Here is a 15,566-nt window from a genome sequence, read left to right on the forward strand (position 1 = left end):
CCGGATGCATTCTTTCATTTCTTTCAATCACTCTACACTCATACCATTCACACATTCATATCTATACTTCTTAACAATTCAAAATCCCACATACATGTGCAATCTTTATGAAATAAAATGTTTAAGATCCTAACATGAAAACTCATGGTTTATTATATTATTTTGCTGATTTCTTGAGACTGGAACCAATCATCTATTTTTCCATAGATGCAATATAGTTTTTTACACGAATTTTCTGTACACGTATTCTTCGGAAACGTATCTATCGTGTAAAAACAGAATTAGATGCATATATTTTTTTCTATTTTTCTCTTTTTTCTCATTATTGGATCAAAGTGAAATTAACGTCACACATTACGTAAGCACCTAACACCCATGTAAAACAGCACTTTTATTTTTAAACCATTTTAAATGTTTTCACGGAAGGTCTCTCTCTCTCTTTTTTGTTTCTTTTTTGTCTCTTTTTTTGTTTCTTTTTGTCTGTGTTTTCCTTTTGCTCTTACACTTCGTATATTACAGATGCATAACTTAACCGGTTGCTTTGTCGCCGGGAACACGATTAATTGTCAGTAGCAGAACGTATTCTCGAACTAATAATTGAAATTTTTATTGTAGGTGAATATTATATAAGTTAGAAACTTTTGTCAGATTGATGTTAAATTTTCTATGTCTCTCTTTTTGGGAGTGATTGATATTGCTTTAATTAAATTTGATCATATGTATATACCATTTTTATTTTTATAAACAGAACTTAATAATTAATTTTTCTAAATTTTATATAACAAATAATTGAAAATATTTAACGCTAATCAGGTTGTCATAACTTTTTACAATATCAGTTTTTCAGCTGATTTTTTTCCTGTTTTTATTTTCATAAAAAGCTACAAGCGAAGTAGGGTTTTATTATAAAATATTATAAAATAAAAATAAAAAATAAAGTATATCGATGAATATTGGAAAATTGTATTCTAATTAATATGTATATATATATACATATAATATAATATCTGATCCATCGCGCGCGTTCTTACGTTACCGAAAAAAAATATGGATGATAATGAAGCTGTCAATTTATTGAGCATCACATACATATATATATATATATTTGTATACATATATATAATTGTGTAGGTGTACGACGCGTTATTATTCAACTAATTTTATGATGTAATGTAATTCCAAACATATTGTTTCTATCTAAAATCTAAATTTATTAACGTTATTTTGAACGATAATAAATTACATTACATATAATATATCTATATTTTATTATAATCTCATGTAATTCATCTAAAACTTGTAACTTGACCTTAAATAATCTGATATTAAACAGATCAAATATACAAATATTTCTATTCGTGTATAATCAATATTATACACGAACATATGTATAAATATTATGCTCTCTCTCTCTCTCTCTACTTCTGTAATAAAATCCAAAAAGGATAACGAAGTAGACGATAATTGGAGATCGATTAAAGTGAAATATAATTCTCAATATCTTGTTGATTTCTATCGAGGCAATTGTGGTAGAAATTTGTTGAGAGCAATATCAAGAGAAGAATAATTATTATAACGTTATTTGTAAAATCATAAGCTTTATAACATCCACTTTTCGCTGCAATTTCCTCCCTTCTTCTATCTCTTTCTATTTCTTTCTTCTTCATATCCGACTATATATCTCCAACTTTTTCTCACTGGTAGCAAACTCGCGTAATGACATTCGGCTAAGCGGATGATATATTATTACAAACAGACAAAAGAGTATAACGCAGTACTCAGTAAGAGTAACGCAAACGAAGAGAGAATTGAATGAAAAGTTCGAAAATCGTGTAAAGTGTTTTTTGTAAAATAGAAAAGAAAATGAAGAAAAATGAAACGGGATGAGAATTTTATCAAATCGAATCATTCGTTCAAATCATATATCTATCATTCATAATTCCATTCCCACTTTCCCTATTTCTCGACAAAAAGCTATGACGAGACGAGAATAATTTATTTTTCATTTCATCGACTAATGCGAAAATGGGAATGATCATAAATTTAGTTCGACATGCTCGTTACATACAAAAGTCGTATCTCTCGTCTATTGAAATTCGCTGATTTGTCAAATCAGCGGTATCAGAGATCAATAACAATAGCAGTTGCGTGGAAAATCCAACGGGGATCCAACGGGGTTTGTTTGCATGTAGGTCACGCTCACGTAGCGACTACGTTTCGTCTCTACGCATGTCCACGCATAAATATATATATAAATAGATATTCGGGGTATCGTAAAACAGATAATGTCGCGTATATAGTCAAATCGGAACACTATGATGAAATATCGAATCGGATCGTGTGTCAATAAAATCTTATTTAAATTTGTTATTTAATAAAATATAATCAATTAATAAATGCAAGAGAACCTCTTGTGTGATTTACCAGTTAATTGTGATTGACAAGTATATTCTTCATGCGAACAAAAAAATAGTTATCATTTGATATTGAGAGAAATGTGTATCTAAATTGCGTAGTAAAAATGTGCAATAAACACAAAATATTGCCATTTCTTCATGACGGGTATGTCACAGTTAATTGAATAATCGAGATCTCGAATATCCCTTGTTTTATATTGTCTTTTGATTATATTAATTAATCAAACTTCTACTGTGTATTTTTTTTAATACTTTATTTTAATATATTTGAATTTATTCGGATTTTCATTTCTAGTCAATGAATTTATTATAATTAAACGTTTAATTTTAATGAATATTACGTTTATTTGCATATATCGTGAAATAAGATTCCGTATAAGATGAAACTATACATATGAGAATACTTAAAACATATAGTTCCATTCATTCAGACATACAAAGATGAAAATGTTCTAGTAAGTAAGAAACTTATGGCAGGAGTTAGAATTTGGTTCAATATTCTCATCTCATTTCATTTGGGAGATCTCGTTTCAAGATACCGAATAATATGACAAACCCTGGAGAGTTTCAACATTAATGCATTGCATTCGTATATCGTCGTTGCGTTTTATGAGATACTAAATTTGAAACTTGTATTCCGTTTGTTTAGACAATGACGTTCGCTATGGTTTTAAAAATTATGCGGATATTATCGAAAATTGAGCTATAAGTAAGTTATGAAAATTTTGAGAAAATTTATATTATTGTTTCAAATTATAGAAAATAAGATCACGAGTATCGAAATATAATCGGGAATTATAACGACAAAATTATTTGATTGTAATGAAAAATTAGATGAAAAAAATTTGGTACAATAGAATTATCGTAATCATTAGCAATCATGGAAATATTAACATGATAAACAAATATTATTTAATTAGAAAATAAATGATAATAATGAAAAATAGAATAACTATTATCAATTGATAATTATGGAAATATAATATTACTGTGAATTACAACTTCCCTGCGGCTATGGTTATAGGTACTCTAGTTATGGAATCAATGCACAAAAGCGATATCAGAGATATAGTGACCTAGGCCATTATTTACGCCTAGGCCAAGCTAGGCCATGACCTGTGCCAATCGATGTTGAACATAACCGTTGAATCTCTTACAGAAGAGAATATCTTTTAAAAGGTGACGATATTTTATGTTTTTATGTTATTCCTGTTTTCGATTTATGGGACTCTATAGAAAAATGATAAAATCTTTTACAATATCATTTTCTGCTTCATGGTTAACTAAGATAGTTTCTTTTCAATATCGATTCTAAAGATCAAGGTCGATTTATTTATGATGAATAATTTATACACGAGACTGATGTTTATAAGCGAACCGTCGATTTTCATTCTAAAACTGACTGTAGTAATCATAGGGTGTAAGCTGTGGGTCTTATTCTTTCTATATAGTGTTATACTTACAAATTTTATTCATAAGGCGGAAGTGTGGATTAAACAAAAACATTGGATCATAATATTTTCATAAATCCTAATTTAATCCGATTTATTAGTATTTTATTAATGCGAGTTTTATTATAGAAATATTGACTTATACTTTTTAACAAACTAAAGAATAAAAAAAGTATCTTAATGTAATTGAAATAGATTTTGTTGAGGCCTTTAAAAGAATAATGCACTTATTATCGAGCAAACCCTTTTTCTGTGCACACATTTATACATTTAGAATTATTCCCATAAAATTCTATTTGAAAACTACTCTTTTATTCATCTATCACGTTTATTCTTTGGAATAATATTTTTCTAGACCATTCACGAAAGGATCAGGTTGATTGTATGAAATCTACATATATAGACATATACGCATACGTAGATATGAGGACATACCTATCATACGGTCATAATTCGCAGTGGTCTATTATAGTCAGCAAATTACGTACCTCGTAAACAGCCCCGAGTGGCATGGCGAGGCAGGCAACCATAAGGTCGGCGACGGCTAGGCTCACGATTAAATAATTTGCCACGGATTGTAGGTTCCGTTCCAACAGGATCACCGCTATAACGAACAAATTCCCTGAAACATATGCAAATCGGAGAGGACGTTAAGGCGCTCCCGTTTATAAGCGTCAAATCGAATAATCTACTTCTATTAACCCTTTCATTTCTAGTTAAGCGTGCGCATGCGTAATTTCTATCAATGACTAAGCCCTACTGTAGAGAATTCGGAATTTTTACATTACAATTCTTCACTTTTAACATATTAGAATATATGAGCAAAGATAAATTTATAAATAATTAAAATAATCAAATTTTTATAACTTACAATAAAATTAACCAATTTTCATTATTTTTATGATATAATTATGTATATCAATAAATTTATTATTATATTTGAATATAAATCGTGAGGGTAATAAATTACCACCTACGTGTTGTATTTAAAACTGAACAAAAAAAGAAATTCACCTGATGTCCACGGACAAATTGTAAAGTAAAAAATGAATATAATCAAAAAAATATATATTTGAATACATATATGATAGGAGAAATTCAATAGTGAACAGGAATCAGTGTTTCCTGTATCATATGAATATGTATATATAGATATAAGAACAAAAAAAACTTAAGACGTAGATAACAGAGAACGATTATTATTGGAAGTACGTGTATAGATATTTCTAGAATAACTAAAGACGATTTTCTTAAAAGTAAAGCTATAGGAAATGTTCTTTCTTTTGTCGTGTTGTGATGGCTGAGTATGAGTGCATAAAAGAGTGTGTGTGTATGTGTGTGCTTATAGCGTACGTGACTGAAAACAGACCGATCATAAGATCAATTGTTATCTGCGATGGCGCGAAGTGGGGATTCCAAAGAAAGGGAAGGTTTAAGGAAAAAGACACCAAAAAGAAATGACGATAGACGATAAGATGGGGGATGACATAATGATGATATATATATTATATATTATAACGAAAAGCCGAGAAGATTATTATTTTAAAGATTAGAGAGAGTATGCTTTGTGCAATGTTATGTTAAGAAGTACAACGAATAAGAATAGTTTCGGTTAAGAAGTACGACGTGAAAGATAGTATAAGAAACAACATATTTAGTTAGTGATTCGGAAGATTATAAACATTTACAATTCTATTCCATTTTACTTTATTACATTACATCTGTTACCGGCATAGTGGGAAATCCGGCAATGCTAGCAATACCCGTCATTGTCCGCAATACAAAGCGTCTTTTGACAAAGTCGGAAACAAAATAATTTGTACAGACTTTTCCTAAGCATTGAACATAATACTTAGGCATTCTATGGAACACCAAATGCTACTTAGGCAATATTGAAAAGAATACATAATCGGGTAACAGCACACGCACACGCACACACAACACCCCTCCCCCACATACATAAAAGCGAGCATGGAGCGGGTTTTTGAGACTGCGTGCCGCTATACTATGCGCTATACTAAACTATATTGTGTGTGTTGTCCGATAAGCCTCTGTTGTCAAATAAGATAACAATTCTTCTGTTTCCTACATTGTCTAAAAACGCTTGGCATTGTAGGCAATGCCTAGGAAAAGCTCATAACGTCGGCAGGTCCCACTTTTCCTATAACATATATATAATAATATTAATAAAAATTATTAATAAAATAAATTGCGATAAATTTTGTAACACACCTATCAGATAAACCAGCCTTACAATTTTCACATCAGCAATAACTTTAAATGTATAAATAGATATAAATTGAAATCCGATTATAGTTGAGATTTAGGATGGAAAGGGTTAAGGATTTATTAAAAATAAGAACGTGTCTATCGAGTTGAGTATACACGACTCAAGATCATCCATCGTTAAAGTATCTCATTGTGAGTCGAGACGTTTAACGCGTTATATTGTAACTCGACGCTTGAAACGTAGCAATACAGCAATATATATTTTTCTTTATCCTTCTCTCTTTCTCTTTTTATTTCTCTCATCCTCTGGTATTTTTTCCTATCTTCTCTCTCTCTCTCTCTCTCTCTCTTTCTCTCTTTCTCTTTATTTCTTTTTTCTTTTATCAACACACTCGGTCGATATCGAAACGCGAAGAAATTCTCGTAGATTTTCTCACGTCGTCGTGCTTTCTCGTTGATGGGAAAAGTCGACGGATAACGTCGATGCTTTTTCGATCTTCCAGATCGAAATGGACGATTCATTTCTTTGTAGAACAAGCGAGGAAAAGACCATGATCTATTTTGAAATACAACGAAACCGGACCGATATAAAAGGATTGAAAACAGGCAATATGTCCTTTGACTCGGTAAAGAAGATTTCCACAAGATACGAATTGTCCTACGATACTATGATATATGTATACACTACTACAACTATATATAGAACCTATCTTATATACATGGTGTTTAAGGTTTCTCCAGTAAAACAATGTCAGAGCGTATGCTGACGTGAATACGAAAATGAGAAAGAAGAATCTTATACTAATATAGGTCATTTAAAACTTTATCAACTTTTTGCACTATTAAATCACCTCTGACGTGACAAAACTATTTTTTCCTAGAACTCCTAAAACAAATCAGTATGAAGGTTCCATTCGAAAAATGCATACGAACTTTTTTCTCAGTTCTGTTATGTGCAATTAAAAAGTATCATACATTAAACAAATATAAACAATAATACAATATATATTTGAATTTTGATATGAGACATCAAAAGAAGAAAAGTTCAATCAGAGTAAGTAAAGAACAAACTAAACAAATAATTATAATGCAAAGTTACTATGTTGTTTTATATTTGATCTTATAATTAAAATCACAGGCTCTGCGATAAAACGTGTTAAACTTGCGTAGCAATCAACGTGTTTTATAACGTTTTTTATTATATTAAAATAGGTATCATAGGAAATTTGGACGGGTTAGAAATTCTTCTTGAACGTTATTTTTGAACTAGTTGGACGTTTCGTCCCTTTATTGAGACTTCATCAGCAACTGAAATTTATTATGACTTATTAATATATATAAAAAATTACAAGAAATTAAAAGAAGTTATTCTTTTTACCTCGATCGTTATCGTTCACATTTTTTTATTATTTTAGCTTATAGAATACGTTGACACCGTTTGATCGAAAAAAACTTAAAATACCCTATATGCTAAGTAACTTTATATACATGTATTATAATACATGGTATATATGCATAGGAATTTCTCAATACGATACAAGTTGATATCGTTCTCTTTGGAAGCAGAAACCACGTTTTCAGTTCTAGCCAAGCATTCAATGCTAACCCCGGTCGGAAGTTGGTCGATTAATTAGGATCTCGGAAAATCGAGTAATTAAGCTTTATAAATTATAGCACTTGGAAGTTAATTTCGTAGTCAACACATTATGGGGAACGCGTTACTCTGTTAAACGTGACTCATTATTATCGTTTATGTTTTTACACACGTATTTATTACAACGAAAAGAAAGAAAATGATTTTTATTTTTTATCAAATATTTGTTTAGTAACTAAAATGATTTCTTTCGTTTATGTAATATTTCGAGATTTTTGATCATTTTATTTTATGGTTATAATAAACGCAATTGTTACGATTAATTTCCGATAAAAAAAATGTTAGTGAAGATAAATTGCAAAGAAAGGTTACTTATTACTTAGATATTTACATCTGAATAATAAAATAGATCCTTGCAATCGTTTAGACGATTCTAAATATGCGGAACACGCGGTGTTATGAAATCGTGCTTATACTCCGTGACAGGAATATCGATGATAGTATTTTCTGTGCGAATTACGGACAAACTCGAATGAAGATTGAAAGAAAATTCTATTGGACTTTCCTTTTTATCTTTTCAGTATATTCCCGTCATTGTGTTACCTCGTTTCTTTATTCTCTATTTTTCTCAATCATGTTATTACACTTCTGTGAATTGTAGTTATTGATTTACTTATGTTTCCTATCTCACTCATTTTTATGTTAAAATTATTACAAAACTCACGACATTAATAATCAATCATTTCCGGTCTTTTATTTTCTAAAAACAAATAATTTAATCGAACGCAACAATTTTGAGCGAAGAAAAATAAAAATTACAAAAAAAGACGGTGCAAAAATTTGGTCGAAATTCTAAATAAAATTCGCGTATGCGTGAGCTATGCCTATTTTTCTTATCTTACAAATAAATTTCTGTGTAATATGTAACGCATACCAAACAACAAATAGGTCAACCATAAACAACGAAAAATGATCGCGCGAGAAGCACTTAAAGAGTAACGTACCGTAACTCGTCTAAAGTTGCAACCCCTTTTTCCCCAATTCGTTTTTCATCCCTTCGAATTTTCCCTTTTTATTTTTACATTTAACATAGAAAGAGTTTCATGATAACATGAATCGTACTTTCATACTTTATACTCGTTTACGTATATCGCGATATTTCATAATAATTTTCTAGTCATACAATATTCAACGCATTCGTAATCCTAAACTTGCTTTCTATTATTATTTCCTTGCATTCGAATTTCGAGCATCGGAGAACTATTACGAAATACAAGAGGATAGAAATTCGTGTTCTCTCTTCCATGGAAGCAACTGGAAATTCAAAAACTAAAAGGGAAAATGGAACGGAAGCGTACAAGAATGAAAGAGAAAGAAAGAAAGAGAGAGAAATAGACATTGGGAGAGAGCGAGAGAGAGAGGAGTAAGTGCATTTTGCTTTAAATTTTAGTCGGTAATGCGGTACATGCTTCAAGAGATTCCTCGTCTCGTAATATAATATAATTTACTTCGAATATAACAATAAGTTTATCCCCATCCCTCCTTTTGCCCTCCTTCCCACCTCTGGTCAGACTTAATTCACCAGAATATTTTAATAACATAAAAATTATTCGAGAAATGTATTATACAATGTATTACACATTTGAATATATCTCAAGTTTTTACTATGAAAATTCATAAGTGATATTATTTAAACCTAATTTCATTTTTGTAGATTATAAAATTACGAGTTTAGAAAAAGCTTACAATTGGAATAATAGAATTGGCAAAAGAAAAATTTTATTTATTACATATTATTCTTTCTACGAATTATTGAATTAATTTTATTCTTATCAATAATGTTTATTCAGACATAATTAATCCATATTACTCTTTCTTTAAACGTTTGAGGGATCTGTTTCTTTTAAAATCCTTTAACAAGTCTTTAAATTTATTTCGCATTTTATTCTAAAATAATGATCTCAAATTGTTCAGTAAAATAAAAGATGTATGTATTTATATTTGAATAATTTCAAAATAAAAATGTCTTTTAGGATTTTTCATTGGTTCTTTATGTCACCTTGTATGTATACATATAATAACAGAATAACAATGTATAGGATTACGAAGCTAAACCAGGACAATCCGGATTTTCGATTCTTTGTCTTGTTCTTTTTCTCATTCAACTTATCGACCATAATCCATGAGATACAAGGATTATCCTAGCGTCAATCGACCAACCCTCACTTCCTACCTCTCGCCACCCACCCTTCATCCCATGTTTTTTTCTCTCTCTCTCTCTTTCTCACATCTATGAACGCACGTGTCTCTCGTAATCGATTCTTCGAAAGTGTGATATTGAAGAAGATACCTGAGCAAGGTAAAGTATACGTGATACAATTTCCGTTCTTCCTTCACATGCTTTTCACCTACATATGTATATTTGCTGTTAATATATTTATATGTATATATGTACGAAATCGAGTTTACAGAGTTTTAAAATGATATGGTTGTGTTGAAGGACGATGCGATGTATGTATCATTGATTAGATTGATACGGCGAACCTTCCTAACTTGGAAATTGTAATTTTCTATGAAACTTATCTACCGAGCATCTAAAACATATCAAACTACCCTAAGGAAATATGTTTTTTTAAACTTCAAATATTCTATCATTCAATTCTATCAAGTAAGAAGATTTATTTAAAAATATGAGAGAAAATATGAATTAAATAAATATTAACAATTCGTATATAAATAATTTATTGAACTTATCTAAAAATAAAACGTTAATATTAGTTAATTATATTGTAGAACAAATGAAAGATGTCTTTTAGGAAGTAATAATAAAATAAATAAACCGAGAGTGACTTTGATTTAATCTTGACGCAAAGACGTTCGGAAAGTGATTGATATTATGCCGATAAATCATTTGTAATAAGTATAATAATGTTCTCCCACTCCGTCTTTTAACGAGAGCTTTATTTCTGACTCAATCGAATATTTCTTGCACATTGTTTTCATACCCGGAATAATTTACACCGTGATCTATATAATTTTATTTCAAAATTAATTCAATTCTAATCTATTATTATAGATATATTATAATATATTTAAAGAAAATGTTAATGTAACAATTTTATATGTCGATATATATTTTTTTTAAATACATTTAATTTATATTCCTAAATTATTACGAATTTTTCAGATGTGTGTTATATTCATAGGTAATAAAAGAATATAATAATAATATAATTATTAATAAAATATTATAACTATTAATATATGTGTATTAAAGAAGATAGAAAGTAAGATTATATAATAATAAAATAATTTTCCAAAATGATTCTTTTTATTCAGCCCCTTCTAAAAGCGTTCAAACCGTCGTCAATGATTCGTCGTCATATCATTTCATTTTCGTCTCAGTTTAAGCTTCGTTTCACCACATTTTGGACATGACTAAGCGTTCTCTTTCGTGTACATTTAAAGGCAAATATGTATACACATTTTTATAAGGCCCTTATCCTCTCGATTCTTAAGTCACTTCTACCACAGTGAAAGTAAAATGCCAACGTAACGCTCCTTTCTTCAATGGATTCAAGACGTTCCAGTTAAGCGCGGTCACGTATTTCATTTAAATTAAACCACGATTTATTCCAACCTTTCGGTTATTTATTTATTATTCCTCTTCCATTTTGAGTGTAGGATTGTGTTACAATACTTTCGACTTTTCCTTCCAATTTTTTTTTTTTATTGACCAATACACGCATTTACACTCAAGCACGTATTTTATATTCGACGATGTAATAAATAAAAAAGCAGAAAAAAACAAAATAAAAAAGAAAAAAGAAAAAAAAAATAGAAGCAAATATAAATGGTCGATCCGTCGAATCGATTTATAACCGTGAAAAAGCAACAATTTCTCGATTTTCCGAACAACGTACATACGTGAACATATAATATTTCTTTCTTTTCTCGCGACATAATTAAAACAAATATGACGTATTCGTTTTTTGTTTATTGCTCGATCCAATTAACTATACTAAATTGATACGTCTTTTTATTAGTTATTAAAGAATCTCGCCAATTTGCTATCACGATTTTTATCGTAGGTTTAACTTTCCTTTTCTTGGCGAGATTCCAACGAGTACTTATAACCTACTATTCTTTTCTCTCTCTCTCTCCCTCTCTCTCTCTCTCTCTTTCACTCCCCCTTTTTTCGAAACAAGCCCATAACGATATTTACTGGAATAAAAAGAACCTCTTGATCGGTCTACTTTCATCCTAGGTGCACGGTTTTCTTTTCCAAGACTCGGTCGAGTGGAAGAGGCTTTCATATAAAAATTTTCAAATCGAGGATACTTTCTCGATAGTAAAGAGGGGAAGAAAGGGTAAGGGTGAGAAGTTTAGTAGGAAAAAAACTTTGGACGATCATGCATTATTAATGAGGGTAATACTTCTTTGAAAAGATATCGTAGTGTGCCCATCTTAGAAAAATTTTACTCTCCCTTCGAAGTGGTCTAGACCTATCCCTAAGTATACAAAAGAAGAACGAAGAGAAATTATGTGTTATAATATCGGACACTATAACCGCCTTTCTTATATTTTATCGTGCTTCTTCAGTGATATAAATTATTTTGTAATATTTTAAGGAACTTGATAACGATACGATTGATCGTGTTATTAATATTTGGAAAATATTATTTTAATAATAATGTATAATACGTTGACGTTTGTGGCTTGAGGAATAAAATGATTTTATTTATCTGTGCTTACTTCGAACATTAATTGAAAGATATTTTATTAATAGTTAACGTTTAGAAATGTGATATATCTACTGTATATATTTGCTATGTGTATGTGTATGTGTGTGTTTTATTTGTGTTATATCGAATGAAACAATAGTAAAATAAATATTGGAAATAAATATAGATTGTTTCATTTGATTGAATAATTTAAAATTACTATGTTTGAATAAATATTTTTATTGTGAATGCAGTTGATTCAATAATTTATGGCAATAAAAATGTATATTAGAAAAAAAAGATGAATAAAATGAAATTGCGATTTTACTTATTTAGTATTTTTCTTTAGAATGTATAAAGCGTATACAAATTTTCTCCATTTCATGTAAATTTGTGTTGAATAAAATTTATTTGACATAAAATCAATTATGTAATTAAAATATATTTTTAAGTAATAAGTACGCTTTTGCCATTTTTAATAACATTATACTGAACGTATAAAAATATTTTTGTATTTCATGGATTCATGTTTATATATGCATAATAAATTTATTTTAAATAAAATAAATTGTATATTTAAAACATATATTTTTAGTAATTAGTACGTGTTTGCCATTTTTCTTTATATTGCATAGAACGTAAAAAAATTTTCTACATTTCGTGTATTCATAAATGTGTGTATGTGTGTGTGTAATAAATTCATTTTAAATAAAATAAATAATGTATTTAAAGTAAATTTATAGGAAATTATTACGTGTTTGCCTTTCTTCTTTACATTGTACAAAGCATATAAAAATTTCCTGCATTACGTGTATGCATATATGTGAGCGCGCGCGCGCGTGTGTGTGTGTGTGCGTGTGTGCGTGCACGTGTGATAAATTTATTTTAAATAAAATAAATAGTATACTTGAAATATATTTTCACTCAAAATATGTTAAATTAAATCATAAATAATTGTTTCTAATTGTAGTTAATTTATTAATTATACTTGAATACTCGTACCAATATAAATAAATATGATGAAATTAAATTACAAAAAAAATTAATTAAGTAAATAATAAGATAGGGTAAGTGTAGCTTGATCAAATAAGTTTTATAAGAGAAATAAGTAAGCGTATCGGTATGCAGGTCGATAGGTCGAGAGTAGGAAGAAGTATTTAATGCGATAGCGATTACCCGCGTCACTGTCGTTGACAGATTATATGCGGTCGAAGCGTGTCAGGTTTAAATTGATCACCCGTTATGCTTGTATGAATATATATATATATATATGTGTGTTAGTATATATATAGATGTGTTAGTGAGGTAGTGTTTGTTGGTAAGACGAAACATCAACGACAACGACGACATTGTTATCTTGTAACCCTCGGCATAGGCATCGACTCAACCATGATTTGAGGGACCCTCTTTTAAATCTTAAACTTTTATTGATGATAATGATAACAGCAATATGTTGACTTTGGATCAAAGATAGAACCAATTTTATGCATTGAATCAAAGTTCAAGTTATCTGATTTTATTTTATTTTATTTAAATTCAAATGTGAATTAAACAAATATTGATATTTATTAAACTTTTATTTCAATGATTTTCAGATTTAGTGATAGAAAATATATATTTTCTAATTTCTTATAGTAATTTATGTTAACAGAAATATCGAATAATTTGTATACGTCTATGAGAAATAATTAGCATGCTTATAATTACATGGATGTATAAAATTGTTTTGAATTTATCTTTCAACGATTTAAACATTGTGAGATTAAAAATGTAAATTTTCTAATTTGCAATAATAATTTATGTACATAAGAATGTCGAATAATTTATCTACGCCTATGAGAAGTAGTTAACGTGCTTATAATTACACGGATACACACATATGCTGTGGTGAGGAGGGTTGTAAGATAGTCATGTATAGGTAGCTATAGTTAGAGTAGAGGAATGACGATTAATGGTCGTGATGTTTTCGAAATCAATTATACTACTGATACACTCACCAGCTTGGAGTTAACGGTAACGCTATCCAGTTCGTTTAACAACTAACTATCTAACAATAAGTGCTAATTTCAATCGGTTGTTCGTAAAGCTTATTAGTTATTACATTGTTACTGAGAATTATTGAACGAATATATCATCGGGAGTGATTGAAGTAATTGAAGAAAGGGAATCCAAATTCGATTCCGGGATTCATCGATTTCACGAAGTTATACCGAACCAAAATTAAGTTTGTTAAGAATCTTACTTTTCAGTTAGATCAATTCTTAATAATTTAATTTTTATTTTAATCAACAATCTTTGGTTCATCTAGAAACCATAATAAACAACTAAAATTGATAAAATATTAAAAATTACTATTATAAATATATAAAGTTGTATATAATTCATTTTCTCTTCTCTTTAATTTTTAAAAGAGAAGCTTACAATAATATTATTAAATAAATAATGAATAATAATAATAAGAAGAAAAACTTTTCTCACTATTATAAAAAGTTTCGATATTAATGTTGGAAAAACAGGATGGGGTATTCAAAGAGTATGGAATAAAAATGAAAGATGTCTTACCAACGATAGTGACGAGTATCAAAAGAGCCAATATGGTGGCCCTTAATATGACCCAGGGATTTGTAAAATCGAAATTGTCGGCGGTCGCATTTGCTGCTATACTGACGTTTCCCTCCATTCTGAGACGAGGAGTATATAGATTCGGTTTCTCGAGCGGTCTTCAACGACCGCTGGTCATCATCTTTTCGCGATACGCGTCATGATCGGCTTATCGAAAATCGATTCGATCTTCAAAGCCAAATGCTTTATTTCAATTGTCAAAGTAGTGTCAATGTGCTATTGTCATCGGTACTTTATCGAGATTCGTTGAGTTGCTTGAAATCGTATCAATTATGGCTTCCATCTTGTACTTTTTCTTTTTTTTTTCAAATGGCTTTCGTTATCCAAGTAATCCTCGATATCTGCAAAATTAAGAAGAAAAAAAGAGTAAAACAGTTTTCTATTAATAGAAAATAATCAATTATATTATACAATTAGAATATTAAATTAACAATTGAAATAACTGATATCATTGTTATAAATAAAAATAAAGAAATGTTTGAAATGGTAAATAGGAAAGTATTATAAAATATTTCAAGTCACGTTAACG

The 15,566-nt window shown here is 29.3% G+C and overlaps 1 protein-coding gene across 7 annotated transcripts in view; it reads right to left on the bottom strand.

Annotated features, from left to right (window-relative positions):
* LOC122520285 (5-hydroxytryptamine receptor) overlaps positions 1–15,566 on the bottom strand; it is a 121,148-nt gene that overhangs the window by 52,266 nt on the left and 53,316 nt on the right. For 6 of the 7 annotated variants that reach the window (XM_043640381.1, XM_043640385.1, XM_043640379.1 and 3 more), the window contains 2 exons: positions 14,978–15,378; positions 4,357–4,490 (listed from right to left, as the gene is read on the bottom strand). In XM_043640381.1, the coding sequence (XP_043496316.1) occupies positions 4,357–4,490; positions 14,978–15,095 (252 nt within the window). In that variant the 5' untranslated portion in view covers positions 15,096–15,378. Of the gene's footprint in view, positions 1–4,356; positions 4,491–5,891; positions 6,030–14,977; positions 15,379–15,566 lie in introns of those variants that run through there. The other variant, XM_043640386.1, reaches the window with a different exon arrangement.

The sequence above is a fragment of the Polistes fuscatus genome, unplaced genomic scaffold, assembly GCF_010416935.1.
Source record: "Polistes fuscatus isolate 324 unplaced genomic scaffold, CU_Pfus_HIC Scaffold3, whole genome shotgun sequence".
Lineage (NCBI taxonomy): Eukaryota > Metazoa > Arthropoda > Insecta > Hymenoptera > Vespidae > Polistes > Polistes fuscatus.